The sequence below is a fragment of the Copadichromis virginalis genome, linkage group LG17, assembly GCF_057382275.1.
Source record: "Copadichromis virginalis isolate Kocher_CV1m ecotype Utaka linkage group LG17, C_Virginalis_male_GT1.1, whole genome shotgun sequence".
NCBI lineage: Eukaryota > Metazoa > Chordata > Actinopteri > Cichliformes > Cichlidae > Copadichromis > Copadichromis virginalis.
The window spans coordinates 35129110-35149391 of NC_140634.1; the positions used below are offsets into that span (position 1 = coordinate 35129110).

Here is a 20282-nt window from a genome sequence, read left to right on the forward strand (position 1 = left end):
CCGCATGTACAAAAGCGACCAGTGAACCTCTCTCTGCTGATGTTGTTGCCCCAACTTGTTTAATATAAGTTAAAGTAATAGTGTGGTAAGTTGTAACATACATTATTGTTACAACTGACCCAGACTCCTATAGCCATGAACTAGCTAACATTACAGCCAACGGCTAAAACATTAGCACTAAAGACCTACACAGAATATATCCCCATAGACATACAAATAACATAATTTAAGTTTGATAAGTTTAACTGCAAAGCAGATAATGCTATTAGAAATTGAAATAAAGTAGAAAAACTTTTTTTCATGTTAAATTGTCTGTGTTTGACAAAATGTGCTGATTTTTCACATGTGATAGCAGAACTGAGTTGGGCATGCACAGGATGAGTCACATCATTTGAAACTTAGCCCTGATTGGAGAAATTGGAAGTGTTACAACGGACCCACGTTACAACTATCCCCGGTCTCCCCTATATATATATTTATTATTATTATTAGTAGTAGTAGTAGTGTGTATGCCATACCCAGGGGCGTTTCTTTGTTTTGTTTTGTTTTGTTTTGGGGGGGGGTCATTTCAGAGAAAAATTGACATTTTTTAAAAGTTTTTTTTTTCTTTTTAAAGTTGAAATTCCGTGAATAAACTTCAGAAACTTTTGTGAAATGAAGAACTTATTTCTGCTTTAGCAAATAGACACAGTGTGCTGATAAATATAAAGATGTTGACAAAATGGTGCAATGAGCTGCATCTAGTTAAGGCGAAATCGCACAAACTCGGCTGGTAAGAAATATATACAACAATACTCATGGTGACACCCTCATGCAGTAAGGATGATGTATGTTGTATCACAAGACACAACAAGGTAGCTGTATTACTGTTTTTAAAAATTCCCCTCTTGCCCCTGTGGGCTGTCTTTATCCTTCAAGCTCAGGTCCTGAACCAGAGGTCTGGAAGCTTGAGGGCCTTGGGCAGTATCTTTGCTGTTCCTAGGACTGCACTCTCCTGACCGGTGTCTAAAGCTGGACCCCAGCTTTGGGGTCACTGCACCGAGCACTCTGATTATCACTCGGACCACTGTTACCTTCACCCTCCACAATTTCTTGAGCTCCTCTCTCAGCCCTTGGTACTACTCCGGCTTCTTGTGTTCCTTCATCCTGATGTTGCTGTTTTACCTTTCTGTGACTGAATAATCACGAAACATGATAAATAACACCAGTATTGTCAAGACCATAGTGTTGTCAAATTTATGCAAAGAAAATACTTTAATATCAATTATTTTATCTTATTCCAGTAAAAAGCATTTGGTGTTCTGTAAAAACACAAGAAAAAACTGCCCTTTGCCAGAGATCATACAGACAAAGAATAATATTCTCTAGAATTTTTTGGGGCACAGAACAAAACATTAATAAATTCCCTGGAAAGTACCGTAGACCAGCTGTCAAGTACAGTGGAAATTTGATTGGCTGTGGGATGTGCTGCTGCCTGAAGGGCAATTTGAGTAAACCACGAATGAACCATCGTGTCACCGCACGCTTGAGTTCATGGTGTTCAAAAGTTAAAGCTGAACCAGAAGTGAGGATTTGGTACATGAAAGAAAAGTTTATTTGAACACAAGCATGTACGTCTACACACATCTACATATGTTAAATGGATATGTGACTGAAATAAACCACTAAACAATCAAGGTATGGACATTGAGACTGTGGACAGCAGTGTTGGTCAAGTTACTTGAAAAAAATGATTAGTAACTAATTACTTCCCCCCAAAAGTAATCCCATTACTTTACTGATTACTTATTTTCAAAAGTAATTAATTACTTAGTTACTTTTTAAAAACACGATTTACAACCTGAAGAGGTGACAAAGCGATAGATCTTTCAGCCCAATTCTACTTTTTCTGCATAATTCATCATATAAAATGTAATCAAATGAAAAAGTCCCTTTTTAAAACTTGTTTTATTCGTTTTAATCTTTTAACTTTATGCATCAAGCAAAAATTAAATTATATGCAACATTCTCTGACTGGAAGAAATTTGTTTAATATTTAAACCTATTTTCTGCACATTCCAGCACATAAAATATATATATATATATATTTGTGTTTACACTCACTCTTTCAAATAAGTAAAACACAGCAGAAAATAAATAAAGTCAAAGACTCAGCGGTCCTGTTGCTCTATTTTCACCTGTAAAGCAGGACTAGGGTAGGCGGAGGTTTACCCTGGTGCAGGTGTGCCGCGGTCAGTTGAAGAATCCGCGAGTTTCTCTGTGTTTCCCATTAAGAGTAACATAAGGTCAGTACTTCCACGCTTTAAACGCTGCACGCTCATACTCTCTCCCGCACACTCGATATATTATCCATCGCTTACATCACTGTCATGAGACATTCTCGCAAAAAAATCCCGGTTTTAGTAACGCAGTAACGCAGCGTTCCTACGGGAAAGTAACGGTAATCTAATTACCTTTTTTGCAATAGTAATCCCTTACTTTACTCGTTACTTGAAAAAAGTAATCGGATTACAGTAACGCATTACTGCCCATCTCTGGTGGACAGCTACAGGTACCTTGGTGTTCATCTGAACAATAAACAGGACTGGACTCATAATTCAGACGCCCTCTACAGAAAAGGGCAGAGCAGGCTGTACCTGCTGCAGAGACTCAGGTCTTTTGGAGTGAACGGCCCACTCCTAAAGACCTTCTATGACTCTGTGGTGGCCTCAGCCATTTTTTTACAGTGCGGTCTGCTGGGGGGGCAGCATCTCTGCTGAGGACAGGAATAGAGTGAAAAGGCTGATCCGGAGGGCCAGCTCTGTTCTCGGATGCCCTCTGGACCCAGTGGAGGTATTGAGTGACAGGAGAATGGTGGCTAAGCTTTCATCCCTGTTGGACAACATGTCCAACCCCATGCAGGAGACTCTGACAGCACTGAGCAGCTCCTTCAGTGGCAGGCTGCGGCACTTACGATGTGGGATGGAGAGATTTCACAGGTCTTTCCTCCCCACTGCTGTCAGACTCCACAACAAAGACTGCAACTGACCAAACACACACATCCACACATGCGTAATAGCAATAACGCTAAGTGCAATACTCTTTTCTGGCATCGTTGTATTATACTCAATTGTATATAGTATTTGTATTCTATTTTAATCTATTGTATATAGTATTTTATTTTATTCTATTGTATTGTGTACAGTATCTTATTCTTATTCTTTATCTTATTCCAGTGTTTTTCTAATTTTTCTATGTAACTTTGCACTATCCACTTTCTGCTGTAACAAAACAAATTTCCCACGTGTGGGACTAATAATGGTTATCGTATCTTATCTTATCTTACCTTAAATAGTTATGTTCAAGCCTACTACTTTTATCTTTTGGCACTTCTTCAAATAGGTCCATAGCCTCAGGTCTGCTGCACAGATGTTAGTTACTAAACCAAAATGGTCAATAAACTTGATGTGTTTAAATATTTCACGACATTTTTTTTTTCTTCTTTTTTAAGTGATACAGCTGATGTTAGTCTGATGGACTGGTTTGGAGTACCCTGCTGCTTTCCCTGGGACATTCCTGTGTTCTCATTGCCTATATTTTAGAGTTTTAGACTACTGAGACTATTATGTAGTTGACTTTTACTGGTTATTTACTTACAGTCTCTGTCATATTCTCTTGGGTATTGTGCAAAAGTCTCAAGCCCCTCATTTTTTATATTTTGCTTTCAAGGAAGAAAATTTTTTTTGAGTAACAGCTCTCCAGGCTGTCAAAGGTTTTTCTTTCGATATTTGCCACTTTTTTATCCCACACAAAAAGAAATTGTAATATAAAAGTATTGTACTGTGTATTTTACAGTTTTGTACTGTTTTTCTAGAATGTCATTGAATTTGCATAAATAGACTGTGATTTCACATTTCAAATGTAAAATAACATAAAATCACTGTAAATGTAATAAAACATAATTTTCTTGTTTTTTAAATATATTTTTTTGTACATATGCATATTTAGATTTTTAAAATACATTCACAAATGTATCATAATTTCATAAATATTTGTCCGTTATTTGAAAGATTGAACTGTTAAATTCAAATGTAATACTATAGAAAGATATATAAAATGATTCTTATAAGCGTTGTTTTTTTTGTTTTGTTTTTTTTACGCCAAATATTTAGGGCGATCGTGGCTCAAGACTTGGCAGTTCTTCTTGTAACCAGAAGGTTGCTGGTTCGATCCCCGGCTCGGACAGTCTCGGTCATTGATGGCCAGAGGGGCTGATGGCAAGATATCAGTCTGCCCCAGTGCAGCTGTGGCTACAACTGTAGCTACAACTGTAGCTTGCCTCCACCAGTGTGTGAATATGAGAGTGAATAAATAGTGGAATTGTAAAGCGCTTTGAGGGTCTCGAAAAGCGCTATATGAATGCAATCCATTATTATTATTTAAACCAACTGTTAACTGTATATTTCTGTACATTTATGTATTATTATTCATATTGCCGCATTCATTGACCTTGTTTATAGGTAATTTCATTGTTTAATCACATTAAAATGTTCCTAATTTAATGTTTAAAAGCACTTGAAAAAGGCAAAATCCCATGTAAAATTAGGGCAACAAACTGTATTGTCATTACTGAAAATAACCGTATTTTTGTGAGAAAGTTATTTTCAGTTATTTTCTAGTATTATTTTGGCGCCCCAGCTGCTGGAATATTACTGGTTTTTTTAGGATTTTATTTTTTTAACAGTGCACTTATTCCCAGTTCAGTCTTTGTACTTGACCCTTTCTTTTCTTTTTTTTGTAAAACCACTCAAAAAGGCCTGTAACTCAAGGGATGAACCACTATAATGAGACAATTAATAAATTAAAACAACAACAACAACAAATCTTTATGCAAACATTGCAAGCATCAAAGTGGAGGACAAAAGAAGAAATGGAAGGGCTGGAAAAAGTATGTAATGAGTCATATCACAAATTAAGCACCTCCTATGACCAGTTTTAATTCACTTTTCATATAAATAAATACAAACATGTATATAAATATGTAACTGTAAGTAATGGCTCACCTGCAGTACCTCCGTGGCCCAGCAGGAGGTACTGCAGGTGTAATACACACCAAACCCCAGCAGATAGAGCTGTTACTCAAAAGTAGATGGGCCAGTTTATGGATAGCCATGGAAGTCCGAATGGCTTTTTCGCAGTGTCAGGAAACACTTCAGTCTTTTATGGCTCTCCTGTCAAACAATGACGAGAGTTGTAAAGACATATTTCCCAATAAATGGATCTTAAACGCAGCTCTGTCATTCTTCTTTCATCAGATTTGCATTACGGTACCAACACTTTCATCGAGGAAGCTCAAACGATGTATGCAAACTAACTTTTTGTCTTTTGTTTTGTCCCTCATTTAAAGCCGCTTTACACCATTTGCAAGCAAATCTTGTTTGTATCTTCATTTGACTTCATTCAGTTTGGTGTGTTGGATGGTGATCGCCTACGCATCTCAGGCCAGTTTAACGCAATACTTGATAATCTATTATTAGAGTCACGTGTGACTGGACTCATTGTTTTTATCCCCAAGGGGAAAGCGTGTTGTCTTGCCTTCGTGCCATAAAAGTGCTTGTTTTTAAGCCCACTGAGTCATGAGTCAGAGAAGTTAAAACTGAAAAAAGTCAGGTATAGTCAGCTTTAATTGTCTCACCATGTCAACATTTTGATGACCTTAATCTTTGAAGTTATTTTATAACACAGCACTTAAAAGAAAGACAACACCTTACAGTAAAAATACAAAGAAAGGATCTGCTGTTCTCCCAGACATTAGGTATAACTCTTGTCTTGACCCATATTTAGCTGGACTATGATTCACTGCACTTAGAGCTATCAGATAACAAGGAATTAACGTGCATATGCTGGAAAAGCTGTAATTTCTTCTCCTTCCCAGTTAGCAGGAAGTTTGCCTCAACAAGTCTCTTTCTTTATTCTCTAGCTCTGACTCCTCTGTGAAACATGCATGTTCTGATCTAACTGAGTTGTTATGAAACTCTGTAAGAACTAGAAGGTGAGTACATCCTCAGGGGAAAAAGCTATCATGTCACTTTTGATTCACTGCACCGAGTTAGAGCATTATAGGAGTTTTGAGGCCTGAAAAGTGTTAAAATAAAATTTAACAGATGATCAAAATTAAAATGCAAAGACAGTGATTGCGGTAAGGCGTGTAGTGACAACATCATAGTAGTTGCCCTCAGCAATACAGAAATTCAGCTAATTTGAGGACTCAATAGCAGATAAGCAGACATCCATTTGTCACAGGACTAGAATAATGTGCAATGTGTAAATGATTTAATATGCCAGCACATCCTTTCAGACAACTGGAAGATAAATAAATGACTAAGATAAAAATGGCAGTGTACGTGAGTGGAGCTTCCAAGTTCATTTTTATTCTGAGAACTGTGCCCAAATAAGGGAAAGCAACGCTGACCCAAGAGGAAGCCTATTTCACGCACTCAGGAGTGAAATATGAGGAGTTATTATTACAAAGCATAAATATAGTGAAAGTATTTAAGAGGTCAGTCAGATGTTAAGAACAAGCTCTTCCCATAGTCCTCAAACTGCTTTACCTTTTCTAATATTAATACCCAGTCAGTAAAAGGGGACTGCTGCAACCACAGTAAAGGGGTTTCCTCTAGAAACTTCTTTTTTCAGAAATACACAATAGGAATTGAAGAAATTATGCAAAAAAAAAAAAGGGATGTGAAATTTTGCACCTTTCCAGTAAATCCTGTCACAGCATGTGGACTTTGGCGTGTGGGTGAGAGGATTGGTGACTGGGTTTCAGTACCATTTCCACATAATTCCAGCTCACTATAGTGTGACAGGTAAGTAGAAAGGTCCCAAAGAAGTTTTGTACAGTGAGGACATGGACTGTTTCAAAAAAAAAATCACATCTTGGAAAGTGCTGCTGAAGAGGGAAAACCACTACTGACTCTCATTCAGAGAGCCCCGCCTCCCACACAAAACAGCTGGAGCCCTTTAGTTCGCGCTACATGTTGGATATCATCACTTCCAGGACACATCAAACCAGAGAACCTCAACATTCAGCTACATCAAGCCCACATCTGAGTTTATCACTTAGCCCCACCTGGAAAAGAAAAAAAAAGGGAAAAGATTAGAGAGTACAAGAAGAGGCACAGATTACAGGGACAGCAGAAAGAAGAAAGTGTCCACACCTGGCCAGTAAAATGATCCTGTGGGTTGGCTTGCTCCTGGTCCACTGCTGCTTGTGTCTGACTGGAGCTGGAGGAGAAAGCCCAGGACTGGAGACATGTATGAGGTGCTCTCAGGTAAAAGAATCAACAAGGATAAAATCACATTATCAGCTTATATTATTGTGTTCTATATTAACTTCTGATATTAGTCACTGCTGCTGATGAACTTGTGTAATAATACTTCTTAATATGCCAATTTGGCTGTTTTTAGTGAGTGAAAATAACAGAAATATACAGATGTTTATAATGAGTCCTGTACTCTTACAGCTGTGGTCATTACTGGGGCTGTGATCAAACTTAAATCTGATTTGTGATGATCCAATTCTAATCTCAAAGGCTCTTCAGTTCACATAGAATGAAAACACACGACAGCCAGTTAATGACACTCTGATTCACCTACTGGGAGACAGTTTTACAAAGCTACATCCTGCAAAGCCTCTTCTGCTGAGCTTTTGTTAAAGGAGGTAGTGATACATGCTTTGGTAAATATATCTAATCATTTACTGGAGCCCAAGGAGGAAACAACTGCAAATGTATCTGGGTGGAGGGTGAATAGTCAACACAACATGTTTACTCTTTTTCAGCGACCTGAACTTTACAAGCTTCATTTTCCTTCTTTCTCCTCCCTTGTCTTGCATGCGTACAGTTAAGATAAAGCTCTTTATCATTTGCAGGTTTCTACATGTGTAAGCGCTTAATAGTGTAACTCAGCACCTCGCTGTAGCAAGAAAACAATCGGTGACAGTCGGTTAAAATTCTGAAAGATGAATTCGAGATGTGTTTACAGTCAAAACATCATCAGGTTCTGTGAGGTATCTCACGGGTGGTAGATCAATGGAATTAAAAGATTTCATTTCTTAAAAAAACAATCCAACAAAAAATTCTTGGAACTATTGATGGTTACAAATCACATTCCCCACAACATAAAAATGAAGGCACTGTTTATTCTGGCACAAGGATTTATGAAATATGTTTCATATACTTGACTGGTGAACGAGGATGCATTCCTTCAAGACCACAGTGAATCACATTCCTTCATTATTATTATTATTATTATTATTATTATTACTATTTATATTAACCAAAGACAACTGTGTTACAGTGCTCCAGCTGTGGGGTTAAACACACACACGCACGCACGCACGCACGCACGCACACACACACACACACACACACACACACACACAGGCAGAGTCTTACCTGAAAGGAGCAATGAGGATGTAAAAACTCATTGTTGTCTGGGAATCCCCTGTCCTGCAGAGCTGCTACCTTTGTTCTGTTAAGAGTAACTTTATTGATGAAACTCCTACACAGAATTCACAGAAAAGAGCCTGCCATGAATCACTCTGTGTTTTCTCCTTTTCTTTCTTTTTGCAGGGACTTCACTGCAAGACCAAAGGAGGCTGTGAGTATAGACTTATTGCCACGTTACACCAGCAGTCATGCATCCCCATTGGGTGTTTACTTGCACAATAACTCAGCTAATATTAGCCGACGAACAGGAAAAACTGATAACGCCTGCATTTGTTGCCTTTATATTTTACTGCAATGTTGCCAAAGCAACTGCATTCAGCATTTAACATAGAATTCAAGGCTGGGTTCAAAAGGTCTGTAAAACAACACAAAGACCATGCCTCTGAACTAAAGTGAGAAACAGTAACCACATTCAAAGATCTTTAAATGAACCCCACCCATAGCATTAAAACGATTTTTTCCTCCCTCACATGCTAAATAAGACCTGATAAAATCCCGATAAGCTTGAGAAGCAGTGCACTGCTGCTATCTGTAATCTCTGCACAAAATACTGAGTGTAAGTGTAAAATGCTAAAGAGAAATTCAAATGCTTTGTATAGCAGACGGCAAAGGTGGGAACGCTGCTGTAGTTTGTTCTCTACAGTGTTGGGAAGGTTACGTTTAAATGTATTCCACTACAGATTACAGAATACATGCCCCAAAATGTATTTTGTAATGTATTCCGTTACAATACTCAATGACAGTAACGTATTCTGAATACTCTGGATTACTTAATATATTAACAAGCTTTTTACAACTACATGAATGTGATTTATTACTATTACTGAAGGTTACTCGCCATACCAATACCGACCAGATTTTTAAATCTTAATATAAAATGAGTAACAGTAGGGTGGACATTAGGTCAGGCTGCAGTTTTTGCAGCGATCTCGTATAGTAAACTATTCCGCGCGTATATAAAACAGGTCCGCGGCTCTGAACCGTAGTAAAGGGACCTCTGGCAAATACATCAGGTTCATGTCGGGCTCGTAGCCGAAAACTATCTTTACTTTGTTGCCTGGGTCAACTTTGCGAGAGACAGAGAGAGGCGTTGAAAGGCTGCTTCAGGCTGCTTCAGGCTGTGTTCGTGTTTTCCTGAAACACGAACACAGTGTTCAGTCGAGTCTTAATTATTTACTTACAACTGGACTACCCTGCCCATGAGCCTACATTCTTTAGGGTTATGTCTGTAACACTCTGCCTATTGCTTTCATATTACATAATTTTTTGAATAACATTTAAAAAAAAAAGTTCTTCACGTCATTATGCGGGCCGCAAGTAGGGGTGTCACGGGCCGCGAGATTGAGACACAGGCAGTAGAGCGTCTTAATGCGTCTCTTGTTTGGGTTTCCGCCTGCGTGGAATTACCAAAAATAGAGAGGGGACAGTCTAACATATGAAATAGGAAAAGAACGCCATGTAATCCATTTATTTCAAAAAGTAACCGTACTGAATACCACCTTTTAAACGGTAACTGTAACGGAATACAGTTACTCATATTTTGTATCTTAAATACGTAACGCCAGTACATGTATTCCGTTACTCCCCAACACTGGCTCTCTATAAGTAAGTAACAGCATACTTCAAAGATCCTTTTACCCACATTTGGTACACAAAATCCACGCCTTCATTTTCCTCACAAATCCCACAGTGTAACTTTTTCGTTTTTTTAAAAATATTTCTCTGTCCCCGTTGCTGTGCAGATTCATTTCCACGTCCATGCGAGAACCCCGCCGAGAGTCTCAACACCTCCACCGTGTTCCACAACGTCAGCCTTTCCACGGTCATGAAGTGTGAGAGGATGCAGAAGTGCTCGCTGTGGCTCGGAATCAAAGCAGTGGTGCAAATCGCTGGTGCGTAAGTGTGATGGCTTAAAATAGATGGTCCCATATCTGTTTGTATAAAATGCATGTGCTCAAAAATGGCAACAGTTTTTACAGTTCAAGCAATGAATGAAAATCTGTTTGGGTGAACAGAGGTTTGCTTTGGCACAGGGTCTAGTCTTTGACTTCTCTCAGTCTTATAGCAATGCGAAATTACTGAACCACTGACTCAGTGTGTCACCCTATTAGATTATTTAGTTTAGCCGCTTATTAAAAGCAGCTATTATAGTATTAAAATCCACTTACACTTGAGCTCCATGTTGCAGTGTTTAGTTTGGCACCAAATCATTTTCCATGCACAGTTTACCATCCAGGTTGCTTTTCCCACTTTTTCTTCCTTTATGTCCCACCTCCCAAAGCCCCTGTTATCCACTTATGCTATTGTACTATTTTTTAGACAGTTTTCTGGATTTCTTACTTTCAAAAGATAATCTCACTTTCAATCAAAGTGACTAATGCTGGCATTTCAACTATAACATTTCATTGTCTCAGTGTATCACCCTGTGTGTGCACACTGTGTGTGGTCTTTTTCTGCGCTGGAGCACGATGCTTTGGCGCCAGAGGCAGTCAGCTTAAGTGGGTTTCCAAAGTGATTTATCTAAGTTCACATGTAAACATGCCCAGAAATCACATTACTCTAATCCCAGTACCGCTTTGATGCTTTTAGCGTACCTGCTTGTTTGATGTCTTGCGAGGAGTCAGTGGACGGCCGATGTCACACTAATCTCTACATGTTCAGTGTGGTGTCTTTGTCTTCTTCACTTAAAGCAGCCTACTTCCTGGTATGGGCTGTACATTTCAGATGTGACTGCTGTTAAAACACTACACCGGAATTTCTTTTGATACTTGGAAGTAATTGGGAGGATTCGGCATTGTTAATTAATTGCTTTCAGAATAAAGCCAAACTGTTTGTTAAACCACAAAATCTTCTTTCTGTTTTCACAGAAGACATAGGTGTGGTGAATCAGTATATCTTAAGGGAAACTTTGACAAAGAGGTGCTGAGTGACTGAAGTTATCGCATGTAATTAATCAAGTTATACATAGAAGGACTTTTTAGTTTTGGAGGACAATCATTAACTAAACAGAGCCCATGCCTCTGTCCTAACACACTCATGCCAACAGATACATGGCACGTGATATTGTTTAATTTCCTCCATCTGACCAAGGTCATTATTCAGTTGTTTTCTTTTCTCCTTATTCAAAACGTCCTTAACAAGGAAGCGCCAAATGGAACTCTTAGGGTGTAGTCAACTCAACCTGAAAACTAATGATGTTAGAGATGATAATCACAGATGACACACCTTAAAGGCATTTGCTGAAGGAAGTCACATTTTATAAAATGCTACGAGCTTCCATGAAAAAAACTTCTGCTTTTGCATGGTAAACATGCCAATTGACACTTCATGTTCCTGATAATGCTGACAACCCATACAGTCTGATAAGGTTTACACAGGAAGACACATTGTCAGACACATCCATCCGTGTGCACAGCGTAATACAGTAAACCTGGTAGATTTCCAGACTATCCGTCTTGGAATTGAGGAAACCCTTTGCTCAGAAAAAAAAGTGCCTAAATAACTTCTTCCTTTATGGCACCTAAAACAGTGCCAACCTGCACCAAAATCAACCATTTAAAAACCGTTTGAATGGCTAACTGGCTGGTGCTGGTTACTGCTACAGCAACTTCAAAACATATTCTGGTTTATGTTTCCACAGACTCCATCCACGGCGTGTCCTTTTGTATCACAACCGCAGGGAGGATGACGGGGTGCAGAACCTTTAGCTTCACAAGGGCATCAAGAGAAAGGATGTCTGGACTGCAGGTAAAATCCCTAGCACAACTGGCATCGCTGGGTGTTTGTGGGACATTAATTAATCCAGAGTGTTATGCTAGAGTAGCTTTTCTGTTAAATGTGCTGTGTGTAGCACTCAAATGTTGCCAACCCAGTAGTGCCTTCCTGCCCTCTTTTGTCTTTCCCTTCCCGCAAATCGGGGAGTTTGCTGATGAGGCAACTCTCGATGTCCTTCCGGTTCCTCTCGTCTTGTGGTCAGGAAAAATACATGACCTTTTTCCACACATCTGGGAGATCCCATTTGCTCTTAAAGGTCACTGGAAAACTGACTCATATGCCATCGTAACCTTCACAAAGGTTACGGAGCTCAAAAGCCTTCCCCAGCTGATGCCCACGATGGTGGAATCGGTGTGTCACATAAACTGTAAACAGAAAGATCATCAAGCATGATAATGTTTTGCGACATACCAAAATTTTGATTGCTGCCGGGTTTGTGGCGTGTCCTCTTTTCGCGTTTAGAGCCACACCCCACTTTGTAGATGATTTTGTAAAATGAAAACAGTGACAGAGGAAATAAACAGTTCAATGTGGTTAGCATCACCGTGCCTATGAATATTTCCATAGTCTAGCTGGCGTCTTCAGGTCTCTCAGGAAGACACAACAGTGGTCCGGCCAGGCTAACTGGCTTTCCAACTGCTTCTGAAATGGATGTGGACATTTCAGCATATTTCTATACGGCGCAGCGTTTAACAGACATGTGACAGCTTGTGTGCTTTTACCTGCCTCTTTCCTGCAGGTTGAAATTGAGAACAACTGCACTGAAGTTTCTCCAAACCAACAAGTGCAAGTAACAGTGTCAACAGTCCCAAGTTACTGTGGAATGACCTGGACCAGCACCTATCATACTCCAGGTAGGATTACATGCACTTTGTCCATGTGTTTGCATAATTATGCAAACACAGACTGAAGGGCATATGACTGTAACCATGGGTAACTAATAAACAGTGTTACACAACCAGCCCTGCCAAGTATTTCCTTGTAACTGGTAGAAAAAAACAAACAGGAAACCTCATAGTGTGTTCCACTGCTCTGCAATGATGAATGTCAGTGATTCAAAGAGTGTAAACATCTTAAGTGAGTACTGTGTAAAAACTACTCCCACATGCGTGATGACACGTGAATGACAGGAATTTATTTACGCATGAGTTGTTTCTTTTTTAAGTGCTTCACTTTTCTCAACAGGATGCAGTCATGAAGATTTTAGAAGACATGTTCCGGAGTGCATCAGTAAGTGTAAATATGCTCGGGATCTGCTTTCTCCTTACATGTTTTAGTTAATGCAGTGGAGTGAAATAAAATATCAAATATGCAGTATATATGCATTTTTAGGGCTTGTCCTCTTCTCCTCACCCCAAACCGGTTGCCCTTCTCTGAGCCTAGTTCTTCTGGAGATTTCTTCCTGTTAAAAGGGAGATTTTCCTTCCTGCTGTTGCCTCATAGAGAGTTGTTTGATTGTTGGGGTTTTCTCTGTGTTATTGTAGAGTCTTTACCTTACATTACAAAGCATCTTGAGGTGAATGCTGTTGTGATATGTATATAAATATATATGTAATATCTATATAAATAAAATGTAACTGAATTATTCAACTGGACCTTTTTGTTTTAATTGTCGGACTGTTTCACGTCTCTTTCAGCTGGCAGACTGTCGTACAAAGTAAACCCAGACAAGAAGGAGCTGAGCGTAAATGTTTCAGACATGCTCAACGATCACAACTATCACCTCCGACTCTGCCGAAAGGATTTCATCTGCTCTGGCACAGGGGCTTATATGCTGGTGAGACTCTTATTGGAATAAATATGAATGGAATCAGTGCAATTATTTGTGTTCTTCAATAATATGAATATATATAAAGTGAGATCTGTGAGAGATGGGGTAATGTTCCATTATGTGACAGTTCAAGAAAAGCGTAACAGGTCTAAGCCACACTTGTGGACTTTCCTCCTCAAGTGAGTCATTGGGTTATTCCCTGTGTGATTCTAAATTTAAATGTACTCACTCAATAAACTGCTTAACGATCATATAACTGACAATCAGGACAGCGCAGTATTCCCTGAACAAAGGGGCAACTGAAACAGTAAGGATCAAAAGTCAAAATGTGCACAGTGAACACAAGAACCATCATTAACTGCCACCCAGACAGTCATTCCACAAATAATCAAAGGCTGTTCTCATTTTCTAGATAAAGAAGGAGCAACCCATAAAGAGTGGCACCTTCCCATACTCTCGACCTTTGCCTTGCCTCTGCATTGAGGTAATGCTATGACTCCCGGTCTTTAATCACGGTTTGAGTTTCTGCCATAAATTCCACAAAAGACCTTCAATAATCACTGATAAATTCATCACAGGGCTGGTCAGCGGTGATGGACGCCCCAAGAGTCCAGGTCTGCCCGTTCAAAGACCGTGAGTCCCATTGTTCATTCAAACAGATGACAAAATTGCCAGCGTGTGCTGTAGCATTTGAAAGCTGACAATGTATCATAACCATCCAAAATCCTATGACTTCATTCGCCTGCAGGTGTTGAGGAACTGTGGTTTGGAATCACCTTTGATCCACTGGAGGAGACTCTGTTATGGGAGCCTGCTTGCCCAATTACAGCTACGGCTGCATTGTGTCAGATGAGAGATGATGGCATCTGTGTGGATTTGCCACATTCCTCCCAGAATGTTACCAGAGAAAAGGTACACACCTTTTGGATATTTATAAAGGGAGCTTTCTTAAGCTTGGTTATCCTTACAAATCGCTTAAGTGTAATTAAGCCGATGCCCTTGTTAGGCAACATTGCACATGAGCACACACATACAAGCCAGAACTCTCACTCAGTTTACGAAGAGGCTTGACAGAGGTTTGAACAACCTGAAAGTCATGTGCCTGGTTGTATCTGAGAGATGAGTCACAGAAAATGCAGTAAAAATGCGGACACGTCAGCTTGAAGTGGAAAATCATGACTGATCTGATTTCAGATGTAGCTTGTAGTTGCAGTTGTAACCTCTTTAAAAGGTGGAAGCCTCAAACGATCACATAAAAGTACATAAAAGTACAACATAAATGTTGAGCTGTGTTTCTTGTTTATATAAGTCAAGCCAGACCTACATATAAAGTATATCGGGAGAATGAAGGGAAACCCTAAAGGAGTCCTTATTTTGACACAAGACATTTAGGCTGAAGGGATACTTGGGAAGACTTAGGCAGATGCTTCACTTGAAAGACAAATATAGCTCTTTGAATCTAAACACAATATGAGTCACCCAGGCTAATGATTTAGGTCATCACTTGTGTAACTGCAATTCTTTATTTATAAGAACTTGTGATTCATTCACAAATACTTCTTTAATGCTTTTTCAGATAGCATTCTCTAAGGTGGATCCCCATGATCGACTGTGCGTCAAGGTAACAATCTTTCTTTCGCTCTTTTCATTCCACAAATTTCACTAGGGCATGTCAACTTGATACGCTAGCAACAGTGAAACAAACAAAACCGTTTTTTTTTGCTTTCTGTATTTGATTACAAAATGACCTTTGCACAACATTAGCATAATGCAACGCAAATATCAGAACTGACCTGACAGTTCAGATGACTGAGATCATCTTGGTATAGTGTGACATCTTTAAAAATGCTAAGATTGAGAAGATATATTTAATTTCTTGGTCAGTGTGTGACATTACTGCTGTAAGTTGGCTTATTAAGCTAGCTGACTCATTATGGAAAAACTCTATGGCTATCCTAATAGCATGCTATGTGCCATGTTATGTTTTAATTTTATCAGGATTTTATCAAGTTCTTTCTTGTCACTTGGAAGTCATCTTGAAATGCGTAGTTATTTTGAGCCATTACCTAAACTAACATATATTCTGATGGTCCCTGGTAGTTAAAGACTGCACGTATAGAACTAACAACCAAATAGGCTTAAAAAGCCATGATACTATGATATCATCGTTTACTCTTCTGATGCCATGAGTTTGTCATTTTTGCTATCATTTTTAAAAAACAAAACCAATATGCCCACTGACATTCTCCGGCTCAGAAAGCTAGCGACAATCCAGGTCACAAACACTCAGACAAGGAGGCTCTAATTATCCATACCCTTCATTACAAAAGCAGGAAACTGCCTACAAGAAGCAATGCTGCTGGGTTGCAATTCTTACACATGCAAGTTTTTGCATTTGCACTAACTCAGTAATAAACAACATGTATTTATTTAATACTAGAGTTCTTGTTATTATTATATCAGCTTCCTGTTATTGAGCCAATAACAGGAAGTTGTGATCAAATCTGCATTTCAGAAGTGAGAGTTGAGTCCTAAACGCAAAGCAGAAGTATCATTATTAGACTGTTGAACTATTTTCTATGGGTGTGCAACAATGATTTTAGTAAGCGCTCTTAAAACTAAGAGTAATGTGTTTGATACAACAGCTCGATGAAGAATGCTCAAAAATGTTATTCTGTCTTCATCAGTTTACTGCAGGCTCTCAGTCCTGGACCAGGTGCCCCTTTGCTGATGGGAGACTCCAAGGTGTGACTTATTATTTTCTTCAAATTTTTGCTAATTACATCATGAGTATTTTTTGCGATGCTCTGATGGTCTATGGCAATGTATTGACCCTACTGTGTTCACATGTTCTATAATGGATGTCTGTAATGATGATAATAATCTTTATGCATGGTGGTGCTGTATGATGATATCTTTAAAAATTCAGCATGGGAGTTGGTTACAACAAGAACAGAGGGGCGTGAAGAAGTGAAGATGCTGTCACAGATCTCTGCAAACTTTTCTGTGGAGTTGTGCGTGAAGTCCGAGGGATCCCCTGAGTGTCAGACCATTGAAACACACAACGTGCAGGTGGTAGGTGCAACACATTCCCAGCGCAGACGGCACTTTTTAGAAAAATAGAAAAATATCTTGTTGCAGATTTCTTCGACAGAGTTCTAGCTCATCATTAGATCTGATGAGTCTAAGTAAGAGTGGCAGAACAAATGTCTGTTCGCTCCCTGCATGCAATAAACTTTTGCCCTAAAACATCCTATGTGTGCAGTTTTTTTTGAAGCAGCCTGCCACAGCACGCTTACACAGATTGTGTTCCAACTTTTTGTCGTACATGATCCCTGTTTATTGCATGTTGCCTTTTTCGTTGCTAGGAAACTTCACATTTTCTTGAAGGTGTCGTGACTTTTAAAAGTTATTTGCTATCAACAGAACAAAAAAGGTAGTAATTACATCTTTTACAATACGCTTTCCAGCAATCAAAAGGGATCTGTCAACAGATTAGCAAGACCTAGTGTGCAACAAGATATCTTTCTCCTGAACGCATCATGGTTATTATCACATCAAAGAAACAGGAAAAAACAGAAACCATGACAACTTCCATATCGCCTGCAGGAAAAATTTCATATCTTTTGTCTTTTTTCTCAGGAGAAACAAAAAGCTGTTGATTTAAATCTGAAAGGGGCGTCCTGCAACTCATGTCTTCAGGTATGTTTGTGTAGTAGATCCTTTGACTTCTTTGCACTTCCTATTTAAAAAAAGACTGTTGCTTTAATATATCCTTTTTATTTGCACAGGTAAAAAGGCTTGATGTGGAGTATGCTGCCACAGCCATCCACTGTCTGAAGCTGTGCAGTAAGTATGATTTCTGCTAGAGCTGCTTCCCATTAAAATACGTTCTGCTCTTCATTTCTGCTTCAGTCCTGTGTAGTCTAACCAAACTTTTCCTTTACTATTTTTCTCATAAAATTTTGTAAACCTTAGGCGATGCACCAGTTTTGAAATGTAAATAGTTTCCAGTACAGTAACACAGCTTGCGTTTATTGCCATGGGAATTCTGAGGTGGTATAATTGCAAATGCATGTGCATCTGAAGTTTGGTGTCTTGGCATCATTTTGAAAAATAAAAGGATGCTTTGTTGTGCGTGCAATGCTTAATGATACTATTATGTTCAAGATGAAAGGTTCTGTGGAAAATAAGAAGTACCAGTTTTTCCTTTACATATAATTGGGGATTCAGTCATTTGAGAAAGTGCAGAGAGCAAGATGCAAACCAAATGGATCATCTAACAAACTGTAAATTTTCTTTGCAGGTGACTCATCACCTCTTTGTTCAGACTTGACCTGGGTATTTGTGCTGACTGGTGTTTGCCTCTTTGGAGTAATATGTGTCACTCTGGTGCTTCATGTCCTATTAACAGGTAGGTTGAAAAGTTATTTGGCTAGGTGTCAGGCTACCATTTTATTTTATTTGGGGACATACTGTGATGTAGGCCCTTTTCCAGTCCCTGCCCATCAAACTCAAAGATTTTGCAGCGTGCTCTGGTATATGCAGGCTTCGTGTTTGACTCTTTGCAAGGGAGTAAATGCTGAGTTTGCCTCAGTAAACTAGGCTGGTTAATAATGTCCTAATGTTAACACTCATTTCTAGCTTTTCCTTTCCATCTTAGATGTTTGATTATTCAAATTTGCCTTCCTCTCTTTATGGATGGATAGACAGTAGCACCCAATTGCAATCGGCCGACATTTGAATGAAAAGCAGCCACGGAGTTTGTCATTTTATTGATTTGCTTCCTCATCACATTTCCCCCGTCTTCTATTGTAGTGCATCGGAGAAGGAAGCAGAAAATAACCGGAGTCCGTAACGGTGAAAAGCAAATAGGTACGATTATGACTTCATTTGCTTAACCCATACGATACAGATTTTCTTTTCTTTTACCCGTGCGCATATCTTAGCATATTTCCTGTTTTGTTGCAGATCCCCCTCCCACCTGTCTGGTGTCTGTGTTACAAACTCAGCCGGTTGTCCACGGTGGGGTCTTCATACCTGATTCACCGCAGTGCGGAAACAACGAGAAGGCCAACTTACTCTCTGAATGACCAAAGTGTGAGGCATAAAGATGTTACAAAAGCAACTAAGTTCTCTGTTGAATTCAGTATATATTGTAGGCACTGACATTTCAAACGGTATGTAGCTTTCTGCAGAGGTGCTGGTTTGTATGCTTGTTCTAGTTACTGGCTAATGTATTTTGTGTGGTTGTGTTTGTTTGGGAGAAAGTTGTTTTAAAGGTAAAATTTCATTTAATCTTGCAGCTACAAAGGTTTTTGTTTCAAAATGTTTATTTTCAATAAAAAAGGCAAAATACAAAATGCTGTTTTAATTATTGTTTAAATGCACCATTATTATATCATTTAACCCTATTTTTTCACAACATTGTTTTCGTCAAATCTAATATAATCGCAATACATTTGCATTAAAACACTTGCAATCATTAACACCGACTTCACCTCAACACCAAAAACTTACAAGCCTTATACTTTATTTTGCTGCTCCATATCTATTTATGTCCTTACAGTTTTATAAACACTTTGCTCTCTATGTTCAGCAGCTGTTTCCCAGTTTTCAGTGAAAGTTTCCATGTCACTGCTTGTGCACCTGCTCACATGAGCCAGAGCTGCTGATAGCTGTGTTTCCTTTTAACTTTAATCCAACTTCCTTCAGCGAGGAAAATTTCCATTCACCTAGAAAATATATTTTGATTCACTTGGAGTAAAAACACAAATCATCAACACATTACCTGATGATGAGCATGTCAATTACTTTCTTATTAGATGTACTATAATTGCCATGTATATAAAAACCATAGATAAAACACCAATGCAACTTTTGAAATGCATCACTTTTTATGGCAGCCCACATTTTGTTGCTCTACAGCCAAAAACTGGTTCATCAATTACATTTTTAGCTCCAGGTACTTTTTCAGTCTGTCAAAACATGCAGGCTGTTGCACCATGTCATCTTGAATTGTAAGTAAGGTAATTAATATTTCCACATCAATGAATCTTGGCTGTGGTTAAAAACACAAATAAACAAAAAGGCCGAGTGATGTTTCTACATGGTAATGGAAAAGCACTGTTTCTGACATTTTAACGACATGCGCTCATTATTTTTCATATCTAGATAGCATGTTGCAGAAAGGCAAGTATAGACATCCTCTCACTCCCAACCAAATAGATTAAAAAATACCACTG

General features: G+C 38.9%; 1 protein-coding gene across 1 annotated transcript; it reads left to right on the forward strand.

Moving 5' to 3' along the window:
* Nucleotides 1-7020: 7020 nt before the first annotated feature.
* Nucleotides 7021-19400, forward strand: il17rel (interleukin 17 receptor E-like). The gene is made up of 18 exons (XM_085436966.1): nucleotides 7021-7313; nucleotides 8616-8643; nucleotides 10235-10384; nucleotides 12133-12239; nucleotides 13006-13120; nucleotides 13452-13496; nucleotides 13904-14043; nucleotides 14450-14521; nucleotides 14616-14670; nucleotides 14786-14949; nucleotides 15614-15658; nucleotides 16725-16782; nucleotides 16967-17112; nucleotides 17680-17739; nucleotides 17829-17886; nucleotides 18344-18451; nucleotides 18856-18912; nucleotides 19009-19400. The coding sequence occupies exons 1-18, from the start codon at nucleotides 7212-7214 to the stop codon at nucleotides 19128-19130; spliced, it is 1632 nt and encodes a 543-aa protein (XP_085293092.1). The 5' UTR covers nucleotides 7021-7211; the 3' UTR covers nucleotides 19131-19400.
* Nucleotides 19401-20282: the final 882 nt, after the last annotated feature.